The following is a 26,054-nucleotide window of genomic DNA, read 5'->3' as shown; positions in this document are numbered from 1 at the left end:
CGGGCCGAGTCTCCTCCCGGCTCCCTGGTGCCGCCGGAGCGAGGGTGTAGAGCAGTCAGTCCGTCGCCCACTGGCAGCCTGGGGCCGTGTGTCGGCAGCCGCCTCTTCCCGCCTAGGCCCAGGCGGCGCTAGGCCGCGGCCCTCAGGAGCCGCCGGTCCCGGGCTCCCCGCGCCTGGTGGCGGTTTTTCCCACCTCCCGAGGGCCCGGCTGCCTGCCCCCGGCTGGGAGGCCGGGCGGGGGAGGATGCAGCTCTCGTGCGGGGGCCCATCGACATGTGAAGGCAGCCGGCGCGAGTCTGCTGAGGCCGCGGGAGGGAACAGACAGAGCAAACGGTGCTGGGGGGCTCTAGGGGTGAGCCCCGACGTGGGGGTAAATCTGCCCCGCTGCTGCCGGAGGGGCAGGAGAGCTGCCAGCCCCGCCGAGCACGGAGGCACAGCCGCCTGCCTGCCAGCAGCGCAGTTCCCATCCCCCGGGGACAGAGCGAGGCGAGGCGAGGGCAGTTGTCCACTTTTATTGTTCGCAAAGGTTGTCCGGATGCATAACACTGTCACAACGGCACGGAGAGCAGCATGGCGCCGGCTGGGCCCCGGGTGCGCACTCCGGGGGCACCCAGCGCACACGCAGACACGCGTGGGGACATGGGGACAGGGAGCGGCCTCCCCCTGGCTGGGCTGCGAGCCCCGGGCAGCCCCGAATCCTCCTGCCCCACGCAGGGCCCGGCCAGGCGAGCGTCCCCGATGTCTGGCCAGGCTCTATTTACAGTATTCACATACATTGTACCCAGCAAGTTAAATAACTACATTATTACACCACACGTCTGGGGCGGCTCTGGCAGGCTGCTAGGGTGGGGGTGTCAGTCTGATAAGGTGCATATTTAAAAAAAACAAAAAACAAAACGAAATAAAAACAAGAACAAAGAGAGAAACCAGGTGTCCCCGCAGTGGGCAGGAGGTCGGCAGCTGCCTCGCCAGGGTCCCACAGCGCCCGGGCCCTCCGCGGCAGGGCCGGGCGTGCGCGGCGGGCAGGGGGGAGCAGCGAGGTTTTTCTTCTGACAACAGCTACGGTTCTGCGCGGGCGTCCGGAGTCGGGACGTGTGCGGTGGCCCTGCGGGGACATCTTCCGGGGCCTGGCCCTCACAGCACCTCTGCAGGCAGAGGGAGGGTGCGGCGGTGAGACTGGGGCAGACATGGCATCACCCTGGCCCCCCGTGCACCCCCCCCATCTCTCACCTGTCACCTGGGGGGGCTTGACCACAGCCTGCTTGAGGAAGGGCTCCTTGTCGCCGAAGGGGATGATGCTGCCGGGGCTGGTGCCGTGGTGGGAGAGCTCCAGCAGCTCCTGCGACCCCTCCGTGCCTGAGAAGCCGTTCTCATGCTTGCTGGGCTGCACGCCATTCACCAGGGACGCTGGGGACGCCACCTCCTTGGCGGGGGAGCTGTGGGGCAGGAGGGCTGGGGTCAGCCAGGGCCCCACTGCCCCCTGGCCCCCCCGGCCGCTCCCGCGCTCACCTTGGCTGCATCCCCTCGCCTGCCAGGCCCTTCGGCCCCCCCAGAGTCCCCGTGCTCGGCGTCTCCGTCTCAGGGAGTTCCTCCTCCTTCGGCATCGGCCCCACACGCTTCTCGCGGCCTGGGGACATCAGCAGAGCCCCCGCTCAGCCATGGCCCCGGGCAGGAGCATTGCTGGGGGGGGGAGCAGGATGGGGTGGCAGCTCTGCAGACCCCGGGCACCGCAGATGTGTGATAGGCTGCTGGAAGGAGGGGTGTACCTGGGGCATCCTCCTGCTCGGCCGCTTTCCCATTCACCACCTTCTTGTCCTCCTTCTTCTGCAGGGAGAGGAGAGCTGTGAGGGGCAGCGGTGGCTCTGGCCAGGGGTGGGAGGGCTCTGCAGAGTCCCCCAAGTCCCCAGGCAGGAGGCACAGGGGACAGACACCCACCTTGGCATCTGCCGTGTCCGACTTGCGCGTCCTCTTCATGATCTCCTCCAGGCGCTGTGGGGCAGAGAGGGGCTCGTGCACAGCCCTCGCCAGGGGGACCTGCCCTGGCTCCTGGGCAGAATCCCTTGCAGGGACCCCTCGCACCGTGCCATGCACCCAGGGGTGCCCCCAGCCCTCACCTTCTTCCTCTCCAGCCGCTCCTGCTCCTCACGCTGGAAATGCTTTTCCCGCTCCAGGCGCTGCCTCTCAGCCTCTTCACGCGCCCTGGCCTCGGCCTCTTCCCTCTGCGGCACAGCGGGACAGCAGGGACGGATGAAGGACAGCAGGGACAGGCTGCCCGGGTGGCTCAGCACAGCCCTGCCCCACATCCCCTCCAGCCACCCTGGGCATTGAGGGGCTGGACTGGTCCTCGTCCCTGCATCCCGCTGAGGTGGGGACCACAGGAGAGCATCCCTGCCTTTCCCCTCCATCCCTGCCTTCATCCTCCATCCCACCTCTTCCTCCATTCCGCCTCCCCTGCAGCCCCCTGCCCCCACACCCCACCACCCCAGACCTGTCTCTGCAGCCGCTCTGTCTCCTCCCGCTCGGCCCGTGCCTTCTCCTGGGCCTCCCGTTCCTCCTGCAGCCGCCGTTCCTCCTCCTGCCGACGCGCCATGGCCTCCCTGCGGCTCTGCTCCTCCGCCGCCTGCTGCGCCCGCTCCTCCTGCAGACGCCTGTGGGGAGGGGGCCCTCAGCAAGGTGGGGGGCCGGGGCCGGGGGCCGGGGTGGGGGGGCAGCACCCACCTCTCCCGCTCCTCCTGCTCCCGGCGCTCCCGCTCCTCACGCTCCCGCTGCTCGCGGGCCTGACGCCGCTTCTCCGCCAGCAGCCGGGCAGCCTCCTCCCGGTCCGTGGTGCCAGCTGGGGGTCTGCCTGGGGGGGTGGCTGGCGCAGGGCCAGGGGCCGCAGGGGCCACAGGAGCTGGGGGGGCTGTGGGGTGCACACAGTGTCAGTGCTGTTCCCGCTACCCCCAGCCCCGCCAACCCCCCAGCCACCCCATACGCACCTGCCGTTGGCTCTGTGGGCACCTTGGGAGGCTCGGGGAGGGATGGGGGGGCCGGTCCCCGCTCCTCCTCCTTTCTCTCACGCGCCTTTGCCTGGCCCTCCTGCTCCCCCCGCTCCTCCCGGGCCCTGGCCCGCACCTTGGGAGAGGAGTGGGCGCTGCGGGGCAGGGGCGGCTTGTGGGGGGAGCCGAGGGCCGGGCTGGGGGATGCCGGACGGGCTTTGGGGGTGGCGGGGGATGAGGGACGGTTCTTGGGGCCGGGGCTGCAAATGGAGCGAGAGGTGGCATTAGCGGTGCTGAGGCAGCCCCTGTGGCGGTGGGGCAGGGGGCTGGCAACCCTCCCTGGCGGCGGGTCCCTACCTGCTGTCTGCTGCGGGCAGGAGCCGGGGCTGTGCTGCCGGCAGTGACTGCCGCTTCTTGAGGCTGCGCTCGCGGGACAGGGCGCTGCGCTCCTTGGCGTTCTCCCGCTCCTTCTCCTTCTTCTCCTTCTTCTTCTGCTCCATCCAGGGAGAGACAGAGACAGCGTCAGTGTCAGCACCGGGTGCTCGGCTGGGCCGGGAGCCATGCCGTGTCCCACAGCCATGCTGGCACCAAGGGGTCCCCATGGGAGGTGGCACTCACAGGCGAGGACTCAGTCCTGCGGCGTGGTGTCACATCGGGGCTGCTGGTGGTCCCCTTCCGCCTGTCCCAGCAGCGGTGCTGCAGGCGGTGGTTGTGGCAGGGGCTGAGGGGGCTGGCGGAGGCCGAGCGGGGGCACACGGGCACTGGGGGTAGAAGGGACCACACCTCAGGACAGAGCTGGCACAACTCTGGCACCAGCTCTCCGATGGCTTCAGGCTCCCTCGTCCCAGTCCCCTGTCTGTGCCAGGACCCGTGTGGCCCCGTGCTCCCCCCGGGTGCTCACCCTGCTCCTTGCCATTCCCAGCCAGCGTCACGGCGCTCCGGCTGCGCGCGAGGAAGGACAGGGTGGGCGTCATCAGCCGGTCCACGATGCTGCTCTCCCAGGGGCTCAGCTGCAAGCTCCGGTCTGGGGAAGGAGAGGGGCACTTAGCACACCCCCGAGCCCACGGGCACCAGCCCTGGCCCCCAGTCCTGTGCTGGGAGGGAGCAGCCGGGCGGTTGTGCAAGGCCGGGGCATGTGTGTGGCCCCGGGAGTGCCCAAAGCTCGGCCGCCATGTGGAAGGCTCCCTGCTGCCCTGCATGGCCAGCTGAGGCAGGACAAAGGGTTGTGTGGGTGCAGGCATGGGCAGGCAGCCGGGCACCCACGGGACAGCACTGCAGCATGATGACAACACTGTCCCCATGCCCTGCAGACACCTCAGCTGCGGTGCACCCACAGTGAGCAGCATCCACAGCACCAGGGTGTAGTCCTGCCAACAGTAGCCCCTTCCATCCTGGCCCCCTCCTCCTGTCCAGCGCCGGCGTGCACCCTCCCCGTGCCCCTGTCCTGGCGTGCACACCGCAGTGTGCCTTCACCCCGAGGGAGCTGTGCCAAAGTCACCAAGCATGCCACAGGAGCCAGGCCAGGCTCGGCTCATGGCACCCAAGAATGTCAGTCGCCAGCCACGCTGCCGGCTCAGCTGGGCTTGGGGATGCCACTGGCTGCCCTCCAGCGCACATCGCTGGCACCGAACACCCCATGAACGCACGGGAAGCACCCGCAGAGACAGAGCCCCTCAGTCCCCCTCCACCAGGGCACCCGGTCAGGCCAGGAGCAGCACACGCTGCCAAGAGGGGATAAAACAGAGCCATGGGAGCAGCAGGGGGGACAAGGCGCCAGGCCCGGCACCACCCCAGGGAGATGCTGCTCCCACCCGGGCAGTGCTGAGAGCCCCTGGGTGCCTCTCCCCAGGCTGAGCCCCCAGCGCTGGTGGGAGCTGCCTGCGTCACCATCGCCTGCAGCCGCCCGTGTCAGCTGCTCCGGCTATTTATACCCGGCCGGGAAGGCGCACACCCATCGCCAGGCAACCCCGAAACACAACAGCAGCCCCGGCGCTGGACGCATCCCTCCGGCGCGGCCAGCAGCCTCGGGCAGCTCGCCCAGGGCCAGGACGACCTCGCAGCACCCGACACAGCACCGCACCCACAGCGCTCTGTAGCACCCAGCCCTGGGTGCCTGTGGGGACAGGCGTCATGGCGGTGGGCACCGGCACCGTGCCCAGACCCGAGGAGGGTCCGGTGACAGGCAGTCCCGCTCTACGGCTGCATCTGCACCCGCTGAAGCTGCCCTGGGGCAGGGAACCAGAGTTCCCAGTCCCAGTCGTGGCATCCCACGGGGCTGCCACCACCCAGCCACTCCTTCTGCTCCTCCTCCCAGCCTGCACGCAGCCTCAAGGAGCTGCTGGCCGGCTCCAGCATCCTCCTGCAAACAGCAAACGGCTTCTCCTCTCTCCGCGGGCACCATGCTGCAAGGCAGGGCCTGGGGACGGGGGACCCTGGCCTCGGGGGTCCCCAGCGCTGGGCGGGGGCTGGGCTGTGCCCCCTGCGCTGGGGCGAATGCAAAGGGCTCTTACTTCTACTGGGAGAGTTCCAGAGGGTGGCAGAGGATTTGGAGAGCCGCTTGTTGATTATAGAGTCGACGTGTTTGGGGAGGTTTACAGCGGACACCGAGCACCGGCTCGCACCTGGAGGAGGGAAAAGACACAAGGACATTAAGGTCCCGGGGCTGGGGCCGGGCCCCCCACATGCAGCATGCACGGCCGCGCCGGGGCACTGGGGCAGGAACGGGAGGATGCGACACAGAGAGTGGGGCCAGGAGATGCTGGTGTCCGGGCACACAACACATGGCGCTGGCATCCGGCGCAGCACGGTGCCCAAGCCCCAGGGGGTCATGCTGGGATCATGCAGGGATCTCATCCTTTGGGAGCCAAGGTGGCTCCTGGGCCCTCCCATGCTGATCCCCCCCAAGAGCAGTCCTGGGAACCGGGAACTGGGTGGCCAGGGTCCTCGGCAGGCCTGGGTGAGCAGCCAGCCAGGGGAGCAGGTCAGAGGCAGAAAATACAGACAAAAGACAATGCTCACGCCAGTATCGGGTCCCTACAGCAGTGCCAGGAGGGTCCTGGTGCCTGGCAGCACCTCCACAGGGTGCCAGGACCCCTGTGCCTGGCCAGGCTCCTCCAAAGAGACCGGCATGGGGAGATTGCTGCCGGCAGAGGCGGCAGCCAGGAGATCGGCGAGCGAGACTGCCAGTGGCAGCTCTGGCAGCGTGCCCCACGTGGGAAGGTGCAGGGGAAGGTGTCCCCTTGACAGACCCTGCTGGGTGCTGCACCGCAGGCATGCGGGTCTGTCCCTGAATGTGCCACAAGCCACAAGCGGGCACACGGTGCCCGTACGCACAGCCTGTCCGGGCAGAGCTGGCCACACAACGCCAGTACGCACAGCCCAGCCAGGCACAGCCGGGCACACGGTGCCTGTACACACGTGGTGCCAGGCACAGCCGGGCGCACACTACCGATACACGCGGCCCCAACAGGTACACAGTGCTGTACGCACAGCCCGGCACACACCTGTACACATGGCCCAGTCAGGCAGAGCCACCCCACAACACAAGCCCTGCGGGCACCGCTCTCCCCTCTATGCCATCAGCCTGCCATCGGATATGCCAGGGAATGCCAGTGCCTGCTGGTGCAGCCCTGTCCCCTCAGCAGTCAGGGGTCAGGACAGACCCCACATGCCCAGCCCCGCTGCCAAACCCCGCGGGGAGTCCCCAAGGAGCCCCCGAGGAGAGTGGCCCGCTGGGCTCAGTGCTCCTGCTGCGGGAAAGTGGGCACGGCTGAGCCTCCGGCAGCCGCTGCAGGGGCACGGCACGGCACAGCGGGGCACGGCACGGCCATACACACCCGGGAGCACACACAGCCACGGTCACCACCCCCATGTTGGGGCTGGAGGGGCCAAGCGCTGCCCCCACCCAGCCGGGGGACAAGGGGACAAGCGGCAGCAGAGACTCCAATGAGAGACAGCAACAGCCTTGCACAGCTCCACAACCCCTGCCCAGCTGACAGAGACACGGGCACCACAGCCGTGGTGTCCCCACGGGCAGCCAGGGCCGTCCCCACACATGTCCCTGCACAGAGCAGTGACCGTGACGCACAGCCTCCACCTTACGCCCAGCCTGAGGGACACGGTGCCACGAGAGCGGGGAAAAACCAAGGGACCCCGTCAGGCTGCGGCACAGCCCGGGGTGATGGCAGCATGGCTCCCCAGCAGAGCAGGGCCGAGCTGGGTTTGGGGAGTCTCGCCCTCCCTGCACAGAGCACCGCAGAGCCGTGCCCAGCCGCCCCCGCCGCCGGCAGAGCCACGGGGCTCCGGATGCCCTCGCCCAGCCTGGCACTCACCATCCTTGTGTGCGGGGGAGCCGTGGTGCAGGGCCCCAGCCCAGGACCACCTCTGCTGCCGGATCTCTGCCCACGTCTTCTTGGCCGACCGCTGGATCGCCGCCTCGTAGCGCTCCTGCCCCAGGGAGAGGGATGAAATGAACAGGGCTGGGACTGGCTGGAGCTGCCCGGCATCAGGGTACCGCAGCAATGGGGATGCTTAGAGGGGGACGGGGCAGTGATGCCTGCGCCAGGACACAAGTGCCCAAGGAGCTGGGCACTGTGAAGGATGTGCGCCACAGAGGACGGGCACGGTGGGCAGCTCCCAAAGAGCCACAGGATCTCCGCAGGGAGCACATCCCCAATGGTGCCACCCCAGCCCCCCACCCACTGAGCCCATGATCCCCCATCCCCACCTTGTTCTTCTCCAGCTTCTGCCTCTGCCGCTCCTCCAGGACAGCACGGCGCTTCTCCGCCTTCAGCCGCTGCTCCTCCAGGCGCTTGCGGCGCTCCTCCAGCTGCTTCTCCCGCAGCAGCCTGGCCTTCTCCTCCTTCTCCAGCCACAGCACCCGCTTGGCGGCTGCAGGGGGGAGCCGGGGCAGCGGGGTCACACCCGAGGCACAGCCCCGGTGTTGGCGAACCCCGCGGTCGGGATGCGTGCCCGTGGTGGCAGTGCGGGGCCGAGGGCTGGCTCCGGCCAGGGCACGCGGCTGGGCTCCCCGAGTGCGCGGGGCAGGCGGCATCGCGGCCGGCCGGCAAGGGAGGGGTTTGGGCGAGGACAAAAGGGAGGCCGGGAGCCCGCCGAGCCGCGCCGCGCCGGTGAACAATGGGGGAATGAGGGTGGAAAGAGCGCGGGGACGAGGAGGCCCCATGCGCGGCACAGGGCCCCCGCTCGCCCTCCGCCCCGAGCCACTGCAGGGCTGCCTGCAGCTGCCTGCTGCTGCCTGCACACGGGAGAGAGCTGGGCACGGGGCTGGTGGTAGCCATACAGACCAGGGGGCATCAGTGCACCCGGGGGGCACCTGCACTGCATGAGGCAGCCGGGGAAGCGTGGCAAAGGGGGCAGCGGTGTGCCGGGGGGGTCAGCAGCATGCTGGGGGGGACAGAGCCGCTGGCACAGCAGCTCCTGCCCAGGCTCAGCTCATTGCAGCTAATGGGATTGCCCCTGACCCGGCAAAGCTCCTTAGCTCCTGCCTCCCCCGCTTCATCCACTTTCCCTCCCGGCGCGCGCCCGGGGGCTCCCGGGGGTTTGCCAGCCCTGCGTCCCACCCTGCTGCCCCTGCCCCATACCCAGGTACTTGGCCCGCTCCTCGCGCCGCTCCTTCGCCTGCTTGTGCCTTGCCTGGGCTTTCTGGGCATCTGCAGCGGGGAGACACCGTCAGATCAGCACCCGACCCCCCCCCAGCCCCGGTGCTGTGCTGGCACCAGCCGGGCATGGAGGCATCGAGCAGCGCCTGCAGGGTGCCAGCGCCCCGGAGCACCCCTGACCCCCCGGGCACCCACCTTGCTTGGGCCTGGGGCTGGCGGCAGGAGCCGGCGAGGCTGCAGCTGGGGCTGGGCGGTCACTCCGGGGCAGCACGTCCTTCGAGGGGGGCCCGGCTGTGCCCCCCGGGGGACTTTTGGCACTGGAGCGGGGGGGCCCTTCGCCGGCAGCCAGAGCCGGGGGCTCACTCCCGCGGGGCAGCGTCTCTGCTGGGCAAGGGGCAGCAGCAGTGGGGACGGGCTGGCCAGCGGCGTGGGGCGATGCCTCTTCTTTGGAGTGCTCCGTCGCAGGGGGCCGGGGGGGCCCAGGGGGGGACCGGTCACACCATGGGGGGACACTCTCTGCTGAGGGGGCCACAGTTGCAGGGACGGGGGAGACAGGCTGTCCTGACGGCATTGTGGCTGCAGGGACGGGTCGGTCACGCTGCGGGGTGCTGCTCTCAGGGGTGGCCGTCACGGCTGGGGGGCAGACGGGCTGCCTGGGGGGGGTCACGGCTGCAGGGACGGGCGAGACGGTCTTTTCGGAGGGGGTGCCAGCTGGAGGGACAGGTGAGATGGGCTGTCCGGAGGGGATGCCGGCTGGAGGGACAGGTCGGTCCCGCTGGAGGGGGGTGTGCTCTCCCTGCAGGGCATCCCCAGGCGAGGGGAGCGGCGAGGTGGGGGGGACAATGCTGTCTCCCATCGGGGACGGTGGCTTCCCTGCAACACAGGCAGAGCAGAGCAAACGGTCACTCAGCGGGGGAGCCCGGGGCAGTCCCGTCCCCCCAAAAACACAGCCCTCGGGAGCAAGGCTGTCCCTGGCCGCAGGGGCTGGGGACAGTCCCCAGGTCCTCTCAGGGAAGGCAGTGGGATCCCCACCCAAGCCCTGCTGCTGCCCTTGTCTCGGGGGGCGCCCATGCTGCCCCACGCTGCCCCACGTTGCCCCACGCCGGGTGCCAGGCGCCGGGCGCACAATGCACAGAGGGACCGGCCGGGGCTCTGCCAGGCACCGCCGCCACAAAGCCGCCCTTCTTCCTCCGACAGCTGCCGCCCCAGCCCCGCTGCGGGACAGAGACCCCACACCGGCACGGGGACCCACGCGCTTCCCCGCCACTCTCCCCGGAGGATGCAGAGCCGCTTCCGCCGGCGCTGGTGGCAGGGCTGGAGGCAGGATGGGCGCGGGCCCCGCGGCCTGACGTCACTGCTCCGGCCCATGTCCCCCAGCGCTGCGCCATGCCACGGCCAGGCCCGCGCGCAGCCATGAACTCATGGCCCAGGAATGCACACGAGGCCGCTGCCGCCAGCAAACAGCCCCCTCCCCGCATAGAGCCCAGCCACTTGCTGCCCCGCCGTGGGGCAGGCGGGGGGCACGCTGCCTGCTCTGTGCACCCTGAGCAGAGCAGCCCGGAGAATTGCGCCCCTGTCCCGGCCAGCCCCAGGGGAGACAGGGACCCCAGGGGCACCCACTGCACGCCCCAGTGCTGGGGATGGAGAGGTGATGCCAGCCGCCCTGCAAAGCCACAGCGTGTCCCCTTGGCAAAAGCGGATGTGCCAGGACCGCCCATGGTGATCCCTCCCCGTCCCCCGATAACCAGCCCTTTGCCAATGCACTTTTGGGCGCGTGCCGGGATCACAGCCCTGACCCCAGGCAGTGGGCAGGTGCCCGGGAATGATGCCCGACCTGCCCTGGGAGCCATGGGCACCCAGCTCCAGCACCGCTGGCACCGCTGCAGCGTGTGGCCCCAGCTCCGGCAGCGTGGCACAGCAGGGACACCAGTGACCGGCACCCACCGGCCCCAGCGAGCGGCTCTGGCCGCGGGTGATGTCATGCACCGGGCAGGGCCGTGTTTGCAGAGCTCTCCACAATCTTCGGTGAGGGGCAAAGTGTGGGCTCTGTAAACACAGCCGGCGCCGCTCCTCCACCCCACGCCGGAGCCGTCCGAGCCCAGGGGCAGCCCCAGGCTGCCAGGGAAGGCACCACAAGCCCCCCCCTGTGCCGCAGGCATGGGTGCACCCCAGGTCCCATGGCTCACCAGCACCCTCACTGGGGCACAGCACCCACAGCAGCACCCGCCTGCCCAGGGAGGAGCTGGGGGTCCTGCTGCAGCCCCCCTGCAGGCCAGGGCTGGTGTCAGCAGGGTCCACCCCTCCCGGGCTCCACGGGGGACACAGCCAGCCATGGCCCCCCCGCCGACCCATGCAGCCTTCCGGGTATTTTCTGCCGCAGGAAGCCAGCCCATCCCCTGGCCCCGATCCTGCACATCCCACATCCCCATCGCTGCACCCTGCAAGGCAGCCATCAGTCTAATGTGCGGCCGGGAAGGTGCCAGGGCCGCAGCCGGGGGCATCCCCCACCCCGTCCCCCCAAGGCTGCCCCAGATCAGGATCCACAGGCAGAGAGGCTCGGCAGCTCCACAGGAGCCGGCTCTGAGGACAATACCCGTGGTGGCACTGTGCATGTCCCATCTGGGAGGGGTGACCCCCCAGGAGGGCTGCAGTGGCACAGCCAGGCACTGCTCGCAGGGCCACCAGCGGAGTCAAAGCTTGAAGGCCAGGCTGAAAGCCCCAGGCAGATGGGAATACCTCCCGCAGCCCCAGACACGCGAGGAGCTGTGCTGGGCATGGCAGGTGCCTCCTTGCCCACCCTGTGCTGCTAGGCACGGAGCCCCGGGCACAGCCCTGGGCAGGATCCATCCTGCGCCGCCAGCCGGAGGGACGGCAGCACCCTGGGCCAGGGCAGGGCTGCCAAGCATGGCCAAAACCCCCGCGCATGGCTGGGGCCAGCCCTGTCGCCATCTGTCCCTGTCGCTGCTCCAGCACAGCAGCTGCCCTGAAACCCAATGCTGCCTGCTCTCAGGCGGCGCGGGCGTCCCCTCTCCCCCGGCTGGGGCATTCCGCAGGGGATTAGCTCCCTGGCCCCCCAGACATGCAGGCACGGCTCCCCTGCAGCCCCCAGCCCGGGCGAGCCTGCATCGCTCTGGCCCCACTGTTGGCACTGGGATGGTGCTGTGCCCAGCCATGGGCCATGGCCACGGGGCAAGGTGCTGCCCCTCAATGCCGTGTCACCCAGCTCCTCCCGTGCATCCATGTGGCACCAGCGCCCGCACCACCGAGCCCCACCAGCACCTCCAGCCCAGCCCTGCCCGGTGCAGCGCTGCTCCGTGGCCAGCACATGGCTGGGGATGCTCAGCCAGGCAGAGGCAAATTCCCCTGTGCCGTGAAGCGAGAGCACATTGCGGCCCCGCGGGGTGCTCCGGTCGGAAGGCGAGCAGCCCTCGTTAACCGTCCGCCGCACATCCCCACGGGGCACTTCCCACGAGGGCGGGGGGGGGCACCCACTGCGCTTTAACCTCAGCTCCCCCCGTCTGCTGCATCCTCACATTCCCGCTCTGCGGCACGGCCAGGGCCCACCATGGGCTGCTCCACGTGCGGTCCCCACTTGGGGACAGGGGCGTCGCACAGGGCTCACCCCCACCCGGGGAGGAGAGGAGAGCAGGGCTGGCGGGTGCAGCGGGGGCCCGTTGATGGCCGCTGCAAAGCCACCTGAAGGGGCTGGTGTCATAGCACCCGGCCGGTGGACCCCGGCCACTCTGGCCATTGCACAAGTCCCTGTGATGCCCAGGGACAAGGTCCCGAGGGGAATCTCAGCCCCGAGAGCCACCGCTGGCTCTGCAGGGCTGCTCCCCGCAGCCCATGGGGACACTCACGCACCCAATGTGTCTTCGTGCCCTTCCCGCTGCGGCTGCCTCCCCCCACCTCGATGGCAGTGCCAGAGCGGAAAGGATGGGTCCCTGGGGCCTCTCCTCATCTCCAACAGGACCCAGTGCTGAGCAGGGAAGCAGCTGCAGCCCCCAGGCTGGGATTGCTCTGCGGGTGCCGGTGTCCGGCAGGGAGAGCAGCTGCCCGAGGCCACTGGAGTGCCGTGGAGTGCTCAAAGCCCTGAGGATGCTCGAAGCCCCAGCTCTGCCCCCAATCCCACCCCACCTCGCCACGTCGCAGATGTGCTTTGGAGCCGAGCCCTGCCCGGTCCCACCCAGCTCCTGGGATTCCCCCGTGCTGCAGCACCCCTGACACCTGGATGACAGGGACAGTGAGCAAGCATCCCCGGCACAGCCCCGGCACGTCCTGGCCGTGGGTGCAGCGCTGACGCACACCCTCACCCCAGCTCACACGCATGGGCAGGGAGATGCAGGCGATGCACAAAGCAAGCACCAACAGCCCCACACCACAGGGGTGGCCAGTGCCACTCTGTCACTGCCACTGATGGCAATGACACTCCTGTCCCCTGTGGGGGGGGTCCCATGGAGCTGCTGCCCACAGCCACCTGCACCCTGGCCGCGGGCAGCACAGGTGCTGTAGCCCAAGGCTGGTTCCTTTCCCTGATGGCTCAGAGCCAGCGAAATACAGCCGGCAGCGTCACGGTAGGTCAGGCATCTTCCCAAGGTGCCCCACGCGCTGCCCACAGCCCCGCTTTGGGGACGGCCTCTAGGGCCAGGCCGCAGCAGGGCAGGAGGGGCACAGGCAGGAGCGCAGCCGGGAGGGCACAGCTGGATGCCCCTGGTGGATGCCAGGCAGGAGGAAAGGGAATGGCAAGGCATTGCCCACCCGGCTGGGGTCATGCTGCCTTTTCACCTGCTCCTGGCAGGGCTGCTTTAGCGGGGGCTGCACCCACTCTCCAGCACCCCCCAGCACAGAGGACCAGCCCCCCTTCCCGGAGTCCATATTCTCCCAAGACACTGGGAAGGGGGAGGGGGAGGGGAAGGGGGCAGCCATGGGGGAACCACACTGACCCCCGGCAGAAGCCACTGAGCTCCTGAGGCTCAGCACCCAGCCGGCAGTGACGTGCCAAGCTGGAGAGCAACAAGAGGAACTTGGGAGATGGGATCTCGTGGACAGAGCGGGGCCAGAGCCGGGGGGGTTTCCAGCGTTTAAAATACATGCGAAGGAAAGAGCCTGAGCTGCTGCACCGCCCCAGCACCCCCACAGCAAACTTTCCGTTTGGCTGCGGTCACGGCACAGCCCCAAACAGACCGAGGGCAGGGGCCGGCAGCACCTGCCTGCCATCCATCTGGGCAGCGCCAGCAGCGGCGACAGGAGGTGCCCTCGTCCTTGGGCTGACCCGTGCGGAGCCACCAGTGCCGAGGGCTGCCGCCCCAGCCATGCTCCCGAAAACCTGTCTGCTGGCATCATGCTGGGAAAACAGAAACCTGGCTCAAAGGCAGGGCAGGGGGCTCCGCACCTGCTGGGATCCGGCCTCTTGGGGAGCTGGTGCTCAGCACCTCCAAAAAACGGGTCCTGAGCCTTGCAACGCCGATGCGGGCACCTACCAGGGCTGGGGCCGTGCAGGATCCGGCTCCGCTCCCAGCAGGCTGCCTGTGCTGTCCCTGCTCAGAGCCCTTCGACCAGCAAGAGCTGCGCTAACTATTTTGGACATGGCACCACGGGACTGTCACATCACCACTCCGCACGTCGCGTCACGTTGCTCTGACGGTTTCGCAGCAGCGGCTCTGCTGGCATCCCCGCGCTGGGAGAGCTCCCGAGCTGCCTGCTCCCAAACACAGGCGCTGGCTGGCAACCAGCTCGCCCTGCACCCTCCCTCTCCGCGTGCAGGAGGGAGAAGGGCTCGAGAAGCCGGGGGAAATCCAGATAAGAACGAACCCCTGCCTGCTCCCCACCGTGGTCCTTGCCCCTCTGCCCGCCTGCGGGGCAGCATCCCACCCATGTGGCTCTGCTGGCCCGAGTTCTGCCCTGTCTGCCCTCCACGGGCTCCTGTCCCCCCAAGCACCAGTGGCTCCCCCACCCCATGGTGGGTCCTGGTCCCTGGAGTACAATCGCAGCCCCGCTGGCAGACGGGACACGGTATATGGGGGGGGGCTGGGGGCTCTGACCCACGGGCAGCGAGACAGAGAGCAGCCTGGGCTACCCGGCCATGTGGGTCTCCCAACTGAGAAGGACTGGGGACGCTCCCCAGAGTGGGACATGCTGCAGAGCCACACGCACTCCCCCACCGCCATCCTCCGCTCGCCGTAAAGCAGCAAATGCCTCCCCGCACCGGGGAACCGAACGGCCCGGGGGGACTGTGGGGGGCCCGGCCGGCCGCGGAAGTGGCCAGCGTGGCTAGCGTGGCTGGGAGCAGGCAGCCTCCCTCCTCGGGCATCGGGGGGGGAAGGCCAGGCCCAGCAGGGATGGCTGCGGAGGCGGCGAGCGGGACACAGACAATATGTCCGCAGCGCAGGACGCGCCGTTCGGGCAGCGCGGCCGGTGTGTTCGAGAGCCGCCGGTAAAGGGCGAGCGGCACCGCGGCGTTGCCGGGAGCGGACGGCCATCCCTCGCCGCCTGCCCGGGCCCGGGCGGTGAATCACGGCGGGCAGCGGGGCCGGGGGGGAGGGGAGCCGCCTCTCCTCTTCCTCCATCGGTGGGAAGCGGCCCCGCCGCCGGGCGCTGCTTAGTCACAGCCCCGCGCCGAGCGCGGCCCGGCGGGGCCACGGAGCGCTTGGCTGGAGCCCTGCGGGGAAGAGCCAAAACAAACCCGCGGCTCGGCCCCGCCGGCCGCCGCCCGCCCCGGTTTGCCGAGCCGAGAGCCGGCGGCAGAGTTCATCCCGGGGCAGCGCCGGGACCGGCCGGGCTGGGATCCCCCCCCGTCCCCGCGGCGAGGGGGCAACGCCGGCACCCCTCGACCCGCCGGTCCCCGCCTCTGCTCGCCCCCGGCCGAGGCGGCAGGCAGCGGGACGGGCCGTGACCTCCGCACAACCGGGACGCGGACCCCAGGGCCACCCACACCATCCCTGGCAGGCAGCCCCCCCCGCCTGCCGCGCCGGGACCCGGCACCGCACGCGGCAGCGGGGCCCTGCCCGCCGGGACCCCCGGCAGCGGCACCTGGGGGGGCGGGGGGGGGGGTTCGGGGCCCGGCCGGCATCGCCCAGTGGCCGGGGAGGAAGAAGCAGGGCAGGGGCAGGCGCCGCCGCCCCGGACCCCCCCGCCATGGCGGGGCCGCCCCCGGGAGGGCTCCCCAAGGGCAGCTCCCCCGCACCCCCCCGGCGGCGGCGGAGCCGGGGGCTGCGCGGCTCCGTCCCACCCCAAGATGGAGGGGCCGTGCCGGGGCTTTGTCCCTCCCGGGAAGACCCCCCCCCGGCCCCGGCAGCGCGTCCCCCCGAGCTCTTCCACCGCCTTCCTGGGCCCCCGCCCCAGCTCTGCCGCCCCAGCGGCTCCGCGGGCGGCCCCGCCGCATCCCCCGGGCCCGGCCGCCGCGGCATCCCCGCCGGCATCGCCCACGGCCGGGTCCCGCATCCCCACGGCGGGGTCCCGCTCACCCCACGGCTGAACCCCTCTCCCCTACGCCCGGACCCCGCTCCCCGCCGCGGCCCCGCTCCCGCTTCCCCCATGGCCGCATTCTGCACCTCGGCTCCGGCGCGGCCCCGCCGTGCGGGAAAGGCCCTGGGCGCCCGCCGGGGCCGGAGCCGGGAGCGGGGCCGGTCCCCGCCGCGGAGCCTTACCCTGGGCCGGCTGGGGCTGGGGCTGGGGCTGCGGCTCCCGCCCGGCGCGGCTCCTCTCCATGGCGTGTCGGGGAGGCGCAGAGGGCTGGCCGAGCCGTGCCGTGCCGAGCCGCGCCGAGCCGCGCCGCCCCGCTCCCCCCGGCCCGGCGGGGGAGGACGCACGGCGCTCCCCGCCCCGGCCCCGGCCGCGCATCCCGCCCGGCCCCGCGGCCCCGGGCTGGGGGGGGAGCGGGCAGGCCGGGGATGCTCTGCCCGGGGTCGCCTCTCCCCCGGCCCGGCCCTGCGCCCCTCCGCAAGTCTCCCACCCCCGGGCTCGTGGCTGCCCTCCCGCAGCCAGGGCTGGGACCCCACGGCCATCACAACGGCCTCAGGCCTGCCCTGCTGCTTCCCCTGCACTGCCCAGCATCCCCCAGCCTTGCTCGGGCACTCGCCCATCTCCAGCCCTTCTTCTCCCACATTTTGGGGCTCGCACCCATCCTTCCTACTCCCCACGTTTTATGATGGTCACCTGCAAAGTGCTGCCCTTGCAGCAGACACCCCCTGACTCCCCCGTGGACAGAGCCACAGCCAGCACCACTCAGATCAGCACCCCAAAGAGATGCCAATTTCCCGTCCTGGACCCCCACCTTGGCTGCTCGTGAGACCTTGAAGCTGCTTCTCCCCCCCCCCCCGCCCCCCGCCACCGTCACATGTGAGCCTTAGTCACCGCCAGCAGCCACCCCCTGCTCCCGGGGGTGAGGGCTTCGCCATCACACATCCCACCCTGCCTCGATAACAGGCAGATAAGAAGAGGCCTCCCCCACTCCCCAGACAGGAGCAGAGGCCTTGGCTCGGCTCCGCTCGGGGGTGAAACTCCTCTTGGCCTTGCAAGAAGCAGGGGTGGGCCAGGAGAGCGGCCCCGGTCCCTGCCCCACGCAGCAGCACGGGCGCCTGCCCACTGTGGCAGCACATCCAAGGGCAGGGGACGTGCGGGCAGCAGCAGCAGCAGGGGGAGAAGCACGGCTTTGGGCTTTGCAGGGCCAGCAGGAGCCAGGGACACATCCCCCTCCACTGCGCAACCAGCCTGGCCCAAGGACATCACAAAGTGCCTATCTCTGGGTTCATGGGGACGTGCTGATGAACAGATACAGTTTTCTGTGGGCAGCGCCCATCAGTGATGCCTGTTTTGGGGATGACATCACCACGGGGCCAGGAGATCCCCTGCCACCCATCCTCCCTCGCCTACCAGGCAAACAGGTTTCCTGAAATCCCAGCCCTGTCCTCCGGAAGCGTGTTCCTCTGACTCAGGGGACAGGGAGCGGGCAGGAGAGCTCCCCAGCAGACGGGGCGGCCCCTCTCTGTGCCGCTGCAGGGGTGGCTGTACGCCCCAAACCGCCCCAAATGCCCCAGAGCCCCACGCTGCGGCTGAGCCATCGCCTTCCCGCGGCCCCTGGCCCCCGGCCCCACCGCCTGCCGGCGGCTCGCCCGGCTCAGCCAGAGCAGAGGCTTCCCCGAAACTCCTGGCAGCCTCACCTGCCGGCTGACTCCCTGACGGGGAATGCTGCGTGGCTGAGCCGCGGCTCCAGGAGCTGCGCAGTCCCGGGGGCATGGCGGGGGACAGGAGTGCGAGTGGCACAGGTGCATGTCCCAGCGAACCCACAAACACAGGGGACGCCCCGGGACAGGGAGGGGGAACAGCCCTGCTCACACGCCTGCATGGCCCAGACTCCAAGGGGGCTGCGGCAGCCCAACGGCCCCTCATTTCCATGGCACACAAGGGACCTGGCAGAGCAGGGCTGGGGCCACCCCATGACCTGCTCCGAGGGTGCTGGCGAGTGGCTTCCAAAGCCCCTTTGCCTGGCAGGGCCACAGCCCCGGGGGTCCTGGTGGGGTGAGCAAGGTGTGCCCAGTGGGCACTGCATCACCCAGAGCGGACGAGCATCCCAGGGCTGCGGGTCCAGCTGTACCCGGGGTCGCTCTCCCCAGCATGGGACCAGCCTGGAGCAGGGGGCACGGTGTGGAAGGGGCAATGGCGGGTGTACAGGGCCTGGGGCTGTGCTCCGGCAGCAATCCCAGCATGGGCAGCGATGCAGAGGGCTCCTGGCTGCCGTGCCAGCCTGAGTCGATGGGCTTATACAACAAGCAGAGCATGGATCGATCACTCCGCTGCAGGCAGAGCCCCGCTGCGTCGGGGTTCCTGGGTCCAGCCCTCTCGTTCCCATGGTGCTGGGAACAGCCGCCCTCCCCGCGCTGATGGAAAATCCGATGAGCTCATGACGAGCATGCCGCCTGGTGCCAGCAGCTGCATGCCCGAGCTCCCCGTGCTCCTCAGCCCTATGGTGCAGGGTGCAACACTGCCATGGCACCCTCGGGCCGGCCTGGGGAGGGGGCTGGGGTCTAGCCACAGCACCGTGGGCCCGGCACCTCGCCCTGACACTGCCTGCAGGGAGCCTGTCCTGGAGCAGATGGGTGCAGGACCAGCCCATCCCCAGCAGTGTGCTGAGGCAGCCACCAGCCCCCGAGCATCTTGCCACGGGGCTGGCATCGTGGCTGGCCGCAAAGCCCCACTGCTGTAGGACAAGCCCCTGTGGGTGCAGGTGACAAATGGGACAGCGATGGGTTGAGCCCTGCCCTGCCCTGCCGCAGCCCTCACTTGCTCTGTAATTATCCCAGGCCACATCTGTAATTAGGGCCCTGATGTCACGGTGTCAGGCCTGGGCAGCACCACGCGCTCCCTGCCAGCCCCACCTTGGCCTCTGGCCCTGGGGCTGAAGGAGATCCTGGTCCTCCAACGCCGTCCCAAGGAGCTCCTGCCTGTCTCCGGCTCCCCGCACCCCCTGCCAGCGTCGCTGCTGGACCCTGTCCCATCCCTGCCCCGCAGCACCCGAGCTGCTGCAGGGCTGGATCGGTCCCTCTGGCTGGTGCAGGGCTTGGCCGCTCACACTGCTGCATCTCTGCCCCCACCACGCTGCTGGCGTCCTGCCCCCTCCTCGCCGTGCTGGCCCTGCCACTGGCTGCACGGGTGCCACTCTCCTGGGGATGGATCCTGCCTGGGCAGGAGAGGGACCAGCCCCTGCCCTCCGGAGCCCCCCAGGCTGGGAACAAAGGCGGCGCTGCCGGACCCCCACCCCTCGGCACGGGAACTTGTTGGATCGGCCCCGGCAGCTATAAATAGAGCGGGAGGCACAGGCGTGCATCAGCCAGGGCACATGTGGGTCCAGGCAGCCGCTGCCCCTCGGCTGGTGTGGGGCTCGGGCAGGGTGTGGGGCTACAGCGGCACCCTGGGGGGGAACGGGTACAGGGAGGAGGGTGAAAGCCCTGGGCAGGGCAAGGACACTGCCATCCTGCTTCGGGGATGCTCCCAGCCCTGTGCCGGGGGGTCACAAGGGGAGGCTCCACGCAGCCGCCGTGGAGCAGCACCCGGCCCTTTATTGCGAGTGTGACAACCGCGCTCCCCGCGGCACACGGTCACCCCCACCTCTAGCACCCGCGCAGGGGCCGGGCTGCGCCAGTGACAGTGAACTGCGCGCTCAGCACCTCCGAGGACGCCCGCGTCCGCTGGCCCGGCTGCTGCCCACCAGCGAAGAGGGTGAAGGTGCCGGGCTCGAGGCGCCAGTCCTGTGCCCAGACGGCACGCTGCTCGGCCGCCACCTGGAAGGACAGCTTGGTCTCCCGGCCGGCTGGCACGGCCACACGTCGGAAAGCCACCAGCTGCCAGCGGGGCACCGGCACAGACGACTGCTCCCACCGCAGGTACAGCTGCACCACCTGCCCGAAGGGACGGGAGTCAGTGCCAATGGGACCCCCCAGCGGCCCCCCCCGGCTGTATCTGTACCCCGTACAGCCACATCAGTGCGGAGCAGCTGCGCTCACCTCCTCGCCATCCCGCTGCCCCGTGTTCTCCAGCACCACAGACATGGAGAGGTTGGCACAGATGGGCAGCACTGGGGGGCTCAGCACCAGGTCCCGGTACTGGAAGGTGGTGTAGGACAACCCGTAGCCGAAGGGGTAGAGCGGGGCCTCCTGCCCGTAGTACCGGTACGTGCGCCCCTCCATGGTGTAGTTCTCCATCGGTGGCACCTGTGGGATGCGGGGCAAGGCTGGGTGGGCACAGTAAAGCATCAGCCCTGCATCCCATGGCTCCCCTGGCCACTGAGGGCTACAGGTGCTGCTAGCTGCCCCAGCCTTACCTGGTGCATGCCTGCGGGCCATGTGGCTGGTAGCCTGCCGGCCGGATTGGCCCCCACCTCACCCAGCAGGACCTTGGCGATGGCGAGGCCAGTGGCCTGGGCAGGGAAGAAGCATGCCAGGATGGCCCCCACACCCTCATGCGCCTGCGCCCAGCTCACGTCCAGGGGCCCCGCGTTGAACAGCAGCAGGATGACAGGGCGCCCAGCGGCTGCAGGGAAATGGCTGTCACCAAGAGCCCCGCAACAGTGCTGCTCGGACGGCTCTGGGGTGCCCCATGGATGGGGAACACCTCGGGGGGTTGTGGTTCCCCTCCCTGCACTGCAGCCCATCACCACCCTCCCCGGGCTGCCCCCGCCCCACAGGACCCCACAGCCAGCCCCCCAGAGCCCCTACCCGCCTGCACGGCGTCCTGCAGCAGCTCCAGCTGGTGGCCTGGCAGGGACAGGTCCCTCCGGTCCTTCGCCTCTGTCTCCAGATCTGTCCCTGCATGGGGACAGCCAAGGGACAGCCCCTTACACCCCACCTGGGCACCGCAGACGGATGCGGTAGAGGCACTGACCGCCTCGGGGGGCCGATGGGGACCCATTCCCCCCCCGCAGCTGCCCAGGCTCTGGGGGGCTCCCCCTCCCTAGGCTGTGCCCACCCAGCGCCCTCCCCGCTCCCACCTACCTGTCCCCAGACAGACCACCACCACGTCGGCTGCCCCCGCCGCACCCACCACCTCCACCTGCGAGTACTGCTGGCACCGCGGCTCCTGGCAGCCCGCCGCGAAGCTGACGTTGGCCAGCAGCGTCTCCAGCCCTCTCCTGTGCCAGGGGAGAGCAAAGGGCACAGGAGCTGCTGTGCCCCAGGGTCGGGGCGCCTTGGGGACGTCCTCCCCTTGCCCTGGCCCCCAGCAAAGGGTCAAACGGCTGCAGCGGCAGCCCCGGGCAGTGCCCACGGCTGGGGAGGGACGGCAGCATCGCGCTGTCTCACCGGGGAGTGTAGATGTACCGTGGCTCCGGCACCGGGGCGTAGTCCCCAAACAGCACCCGGGGGTTGTCAGCGAAGGGACCCACCACCTGGGAGGGCAGAGGGGCGACAGTGGGCACCGGCAGCCCTGTGCCACACAGCCTGCGGCTCTCCAAAGGAGGGGACACCTGTGTGCATGGGGCACGGAGCCAACAGCCCCTGGGTCACCGTGTCCCCCTGCCGCCTCCGTTTGCGGTGCTCACCGCCAGGCGTTTGCCAGGCAGGTCCTGGGCCCGGAGGGGCAGGGTCCCCCGCACGTTCTTCAGCAGCACGAAGCTCTTGACAGCAGCTTCCAGGGAGAGGTTGCGGTGCTCAGGGCTCTGCACCACGCTCAGGTCCAGGGCACTGTAGGGGTTCATGGCCGGGGGGTCGAACTCCCCCAGCCGCATCCGTGTGTAGAAGAGAGGCCGGACCCGATCGCGCAGCATCTGCAAAGACCCCGACCAGCACCCAAACCTCAGGGGTGCTTGGTGGGGGCAGCCCCGGCTCCCTGTCCGTGCCCCCAGCCCCGCTCCCCCCAACTCACCTGCAGTGTGATGTTGCCCATGGCCAGAGCCTTGGGGATGTGCATGAAGACGTTGTTCCTCACGCCGTAGGAGAGCTCCAGGTTGCAGCCGGCATTCATCGAGGCTGCCGTGCCGGAGAGAAGGGAAACCCCCTGTCACAGCTGCGTGGTGCCCGGGGACCCCGCACCCATCCCACCAGCTCACCGACTGCTGTCTCCAGAAAGGTGCGCGTGTAGTGGTGCCCCAGCATGATGAGCTCCAGGGCCCCCTCGTCGCTCACCACGTAGCCCTCAAACCCCCACTCATTGCGCAGGATGTCCGTCAGCAGCTTCTTGTTGGCGCAGGCAGGAACACCATTGATCCTGTGGGAGAGGGGATAGGGCAGCCCGCCCGGCTGGCCACTGGCCACCCTGCAGGCAGCCCAGCCTGCGCAGTCCCTGCCGTGCTCGGTACCTGTTGTAGCTGCACATGAAGCTGTAGGAGCCGGCGCGCACACACGCCTGGAACTGGGGCAGGAAGGTGGTGCGCAAGTCCCGCTCCATCACCTGCAATCGGGGCCGCAGAGAGAGGTCGGTGCCTGGGGGGGCCGCCAGCCATCCCACGGCCCTGCCATGCTCACCTTGGCGTTGAAGCTGAGCCGGGAGACGGGGATGTTCTCGGGCCCCCCATGCACGCTGAAGTGCTTGCAGCCGGCGCTGGCCTTGATGTAGCGGGGGTGCTGGCCCTGCAGCCCCTGCACAAAGCTGCGGGCCAGCTCCCCGGTCAGGAACGGATCCTCCCCATAGGTCTCCTGGACGAGGCGCAGGCAGGTCACCACCAAGACCCCCAGCCCTGCACTCCCACAGCCAGCGCCCCAGGGAGCTGCTGCCACCCTCCCTCCGGCCACCCATGGTCCTGTGTGGGCCCCCCCCGTGCTGACACCTGGTTCCTGCCCCACAGCGGGTGCCTCATGATGTTCAGGACGGGGCTGAAGCAGCTGAGCCCAGTGTGGTCACCATAGCGGCCAGTGGCGGCGAAGTCATTGTGCTTGGCTCTCACCTCGGTGGCGGTGGCGTTGGCCACCCGGTAGATGAGCTCGGGGCTGCGGAGGGAGCACGGGGGTGTCGGGGGACGAGGAGGGGTCCGTCCCGCAGGGCCAAGTACCGCATTCACAGATGCCCCATCCCGTGGGGGCCCATCTCCAGGGGAGCCCCGTGCCCGGTGCCCGTACCTGAAGGCGGCGGCGAGCCCCAGCGCCTGGGGAAAAGCTGTGGCCCAGCCGGGCGCCTCCGCGTCACCCCGCAAGCACTCGGTGTTCCAGTTGTAGGGCGCGATGCCCAGCCGCGGGACCGGGGGCGCGGGGCCGTTCCCCATCGCGCCCCCCCTCGCCACCTGCGGGCCAGGGGTGCTGAGCGGGGCGGGGGGGATCCCCGAGGGGTCCCGGGGGGATCCCGGGGCCGCCCCGCCGCCCCCTCACCTGCAGCACCAGCTCGGCGGGGCTCAGCCGGCCCAGCAGGTCGTCGAGGCGGCGGTGCCAGGGCAGCGCCGGGTCCTGGAAGGGGAAGGAGAAGGAGAAGGGCTGCGCCCGCCCCGTCCCGGCGCCCAGCGCCGCGCACAGCAGCACGGCGGCGGCCCGGAGCCCCGCCAGCCCCGCCACGGCCGCTCCCGGGGCCGCCGAGCTCCGCCGGGCGAGCGGGAGGGCGGCTCGGCGCGGCATGGCACGGCTCGGCACGGCTCGGTTCCTGGGATCAGCCCAGACCGGCCCGGAGCTCCGAGGCCACGGGCGATGGGCGCAGCGGGGCGGGGCGGGACGCGCTGCAGCTCGGTCCTGCGCCCGCCGGACGGGGCGGAGCGGAGCGGGACGGGGCGGGACGGGACGGGACGAGACGGGACATCCCAGGATCCCGCACGTCCCGGGGCGGGGGATGCCGGTGCGGAGGGTCCCTGGACGGGAGGTCCCAGGGCAGGAGGTCCCGGGGAGCTGCCGGGCGCCGGCCGTGCTCCCCGCCGCCCCGGGAAGGCATCAGAAAGCGGCGGGTACGGAGGAGCTCCAGCCACCTCCCCCCAAACGAGCAACCAGACCCGGCGCGGGGGCCCGTGCCCCGGGGTCCCTATTTGGGGAGCTGCAAGTCCCGGCCGGTGGCACCGGAGCACCGTGCAACGTGCAGCCAGGCCCTGGCTCCCGTCCCCTGGATCCGCCGCGGTGGCAGGTTGCGGTGTTTTGGTTCCCACCCCGCTGGGCACCTCCCGGCGTGGGCACACGTCTGCGAGTGGGAACCGGCAGAGCTGCCTGGTGAAGCCAAACCGGCTCCCAGGGACACCCCCGCTGCAACGAGGGGAGAGGCCTTCATTAGCACCCCGTGCTTTAACGAGAACCACGGAGCATGATGCCAGTGCAGGTCTCACACAGTGAACAGGGACATGGTACCTCCTGTGGGCACCCACATGTGGGAGCAGCCGCAGTGGCCGTGGTCACACTCTCAGTGCCTGGGAGCCGAGGCTGCTGGTCCTCCCAGCCGTGCTGCCCAAGGCCCGCATGTGCAGCCTGGGGACACTGCTTGGGGCTGGGCGGTGGCTCTGGCGCGAGTGCGCCGGCAGGGCTGCGGCCGGACCTGGCACATGTTGGCCAGGTGACTCCCCAGCCAGCGAGGGCCAGCGCTGTGTGACCCGGAGCAGCATGTGCGGCTTGTGCAGCCCCCGGGCACGCAGCGACATTTGCTCTGCAGCTCTCACATGGCCGCTCCCAGAAAACAAGTGGTGTGGTGACAGCCATGGTTTGGCTTGGCACCAGACAGCCTCAGCCCATGGAGACCTGTGGGCGAGTTTGGTGGCCACCTGGCTCAGGGAGCTCATGGCCGCTCTGGCATTGTGGCTGTGACGTTGTGCACTGCGTGCCATGGGGTCTCTGCTGCCCTCACCTTTGCACTCCCCTGGATGTAGGTCTGCAGCTGGGAGATGCACAGGGGGTGAGAGGAAAGCACAAAATGACCCGGCAATGTGTGCTTGAAGCCCAGAGGGCCAACCATATCCTGGAGAAAAGCAGCTCGCATCAAAAGCAGCGTGGGCAGCAGGGCGAGGAGGGGGGATTCTGCCCCTCTGCTCTGATCTGGGGAGAGCCCCCTGCAGTGCTGCCTCCAGCTCTGGGGCACCAACAGCAGAAGGACATGGAGCTGTTGGAGCGGGGCCAGAGGAGGCCACAGAGATGCTGGGAGGGCTGGAGCCCCTCTGCTGTGAGGACAGGCTGAGAGAGCTGGGGGGGTTCAGCCTGGAGAAGAGAAGGCTCCGGGGAGACCTTGGAGCCCCTTCCAGTCCCTAAAGGGGCTCCAGGAAAGCTGGGGAGGGACTCTGGATCAGGGAGGGGAGCCATGGGACGAGGGGTAATAACTTCAAATGAAAAGAGGGGAGATTTAGATGAGATATCGGGAAGAAATTTTTGGCTGTGAGGGTGGTGAGCCCCTGGCCCAGGTTGCCCAGAGAAGCTGTGGCTGCCCCATCCCTGGAGGGGCTCAAGACCAGGTTGGACGGAGCTTGGAGAAACCTGGTCTGGTGGGAGGTGTCCCTGCCCAGGGCAGGGGGATGGAACTGGATGACCTTTAAGGCCCTTTCCAACCCAAACCATTCTGTGATTCTATGGCCATTTGCCCACCGGTGCTGTGACGGGGCTGGGTGCAGGAGGGGAGCCGGCGCTTGCAGGCTGCTCCCTGGCTTTAGGGCTGGGAGATGGGGGGCCACAGACATCTCAGCCTCTTGTCAGCGCTGTGTCCAACTCCTGCCGGGGATTGTGGCAATGCTGGCGGTTCCCCAGCCTGGGTCGACCATGCCAAGAGCTGGTATCAGACCTAGAGGCTCACAGCCCGCCAGCAGCCAAGCAAGCACGGGCTGCGCTGTCCTGGGGACGTAGCCATGTAAGGCAATGCCAGCAGGTCGGACGCAGCCGGCGAGAGCCCAGCCGGCCCCCGCACTCTCAGCACTGCTGCTCCGTGGTGACAGCCAGTGATCACCCAGCTGCTGGATTCCTGAGCAGCCGGCGGGGGGGGGGTCCCACTAACAGCTCCCTCTGCGCCCAGAGCACATCCTCCATCGCACTGCCCCGGCTGGAGCCACCCTTGAGTGTGGGTCAGCAATCATCACTCGCTCAGCAACATG

General features: G+C 69.7%; 2 protein-coding genes across 9 annotated transcripts; both read right to left on the bottom strand.

Moving 5' to 3' along the window:
• Positions 1-492: 492 nt before the first annotated feature.
• Positions 493-16,906, bottom strand: MAP7D1 (MAP7 domain containing 1). 8 transcript variants are annotated; one of them, XM_074563023.1, is made up of 18 exons: positions 16,869-16,906; positions 8,792-9,469; positions 8,579-8,647; positions 7,705-7,868; positions 7,310-7,424; positions 5,489-5,599; positions 3,880-4,002; positions 3,597-3,739; positions 3,336-3,469; positions 2,979-3,238; positions 2,719-2,902; positions 2,489-2,648; positions 2,115-2,219; positions 1,936-1,989; positions 1,767-1,824; positions 1,510-1,627; positions 1,231-1,436; positions 493-1,145 (listed from the first exon to the last, which is right to left on the bottom strand). In XM_074563023.1, the coding sequence occupies exons 2-18, from the start codon at positions 9,450-9,452 to the stop codon at positions 1,135-1,137; spliced, it is 2,676 nt and encodes an 891-aa protein (XP_074419124.1). In that variant the 5' UTR covers positions 9,453-9,469; positions 16,869-16,906; the 3' UTR covers positions 493-1,134. The 8 variants fall into 8 exon arrangements, with proteins under 8 accessions (XP_074419124.1, XP_074419121.1, XP_074419123.1 ...); XM_074563020.1 differs by lacking the exon at positions 16,869-16,906 and adding an exon at positions 16,243-16,450; XM_074563022.1 differs by lacking the exon at positions 16,869-16,906 and adding an exon at positions 14,077-14,235.
• Positions 16,907-19,628: 2,722 nt separating this feature from the next.
• Positions 19,629-23,736, bottom strand: LOC141733007 (uncharacterized). Its single transcript, XM_074562726.1, has 14 exons — positions 23,386-23,736; positions 23,140-23,300; positions 22,851-23,010; positions 22,549-22,719; positions 22,383-22,474; positions 22,134-22,291; positions 21,950-22,053; positions 21,627-21,851; positions 21,388-21,473; positions 21,082-21,218; positions 20,806-20,895; positions 20,412-20,620; positions 20,095-20,301; positions 19,629-19,989 (listed from the first exon to the last, which is right to left on the bottom strand). The coding sequence occupies exons 1-14, from the start codon at positions 23,623-23,625 to the stop codon at positions 19,702-19,704; spliced, it is 2,328 nt and encodes a 775-aa protein (XP_074418827.1). The 5' UTR covers positions 23,626-23,736; the 3' UTR covers positions 19,629-19,701.
• Positions 23,737-26,054: the final 2,318 nt, after the last annotated feature.

This window comes from Larus michahellis, chromosome 19, assembly GCF_964199755.1.
Source record: "Larus michahellis chromosome 19, bLarMic1.1, whole genome shotgun sequence".
NCBI classification, from domain to species: Eukaryota; Metazoa; Chordata; class Aves; order Charadriiformes; family Laridae; genus Larus; species Larus michahellis.
This window is presented reverse-complemented; position numbering and strand designations above follow the sequence as displayed.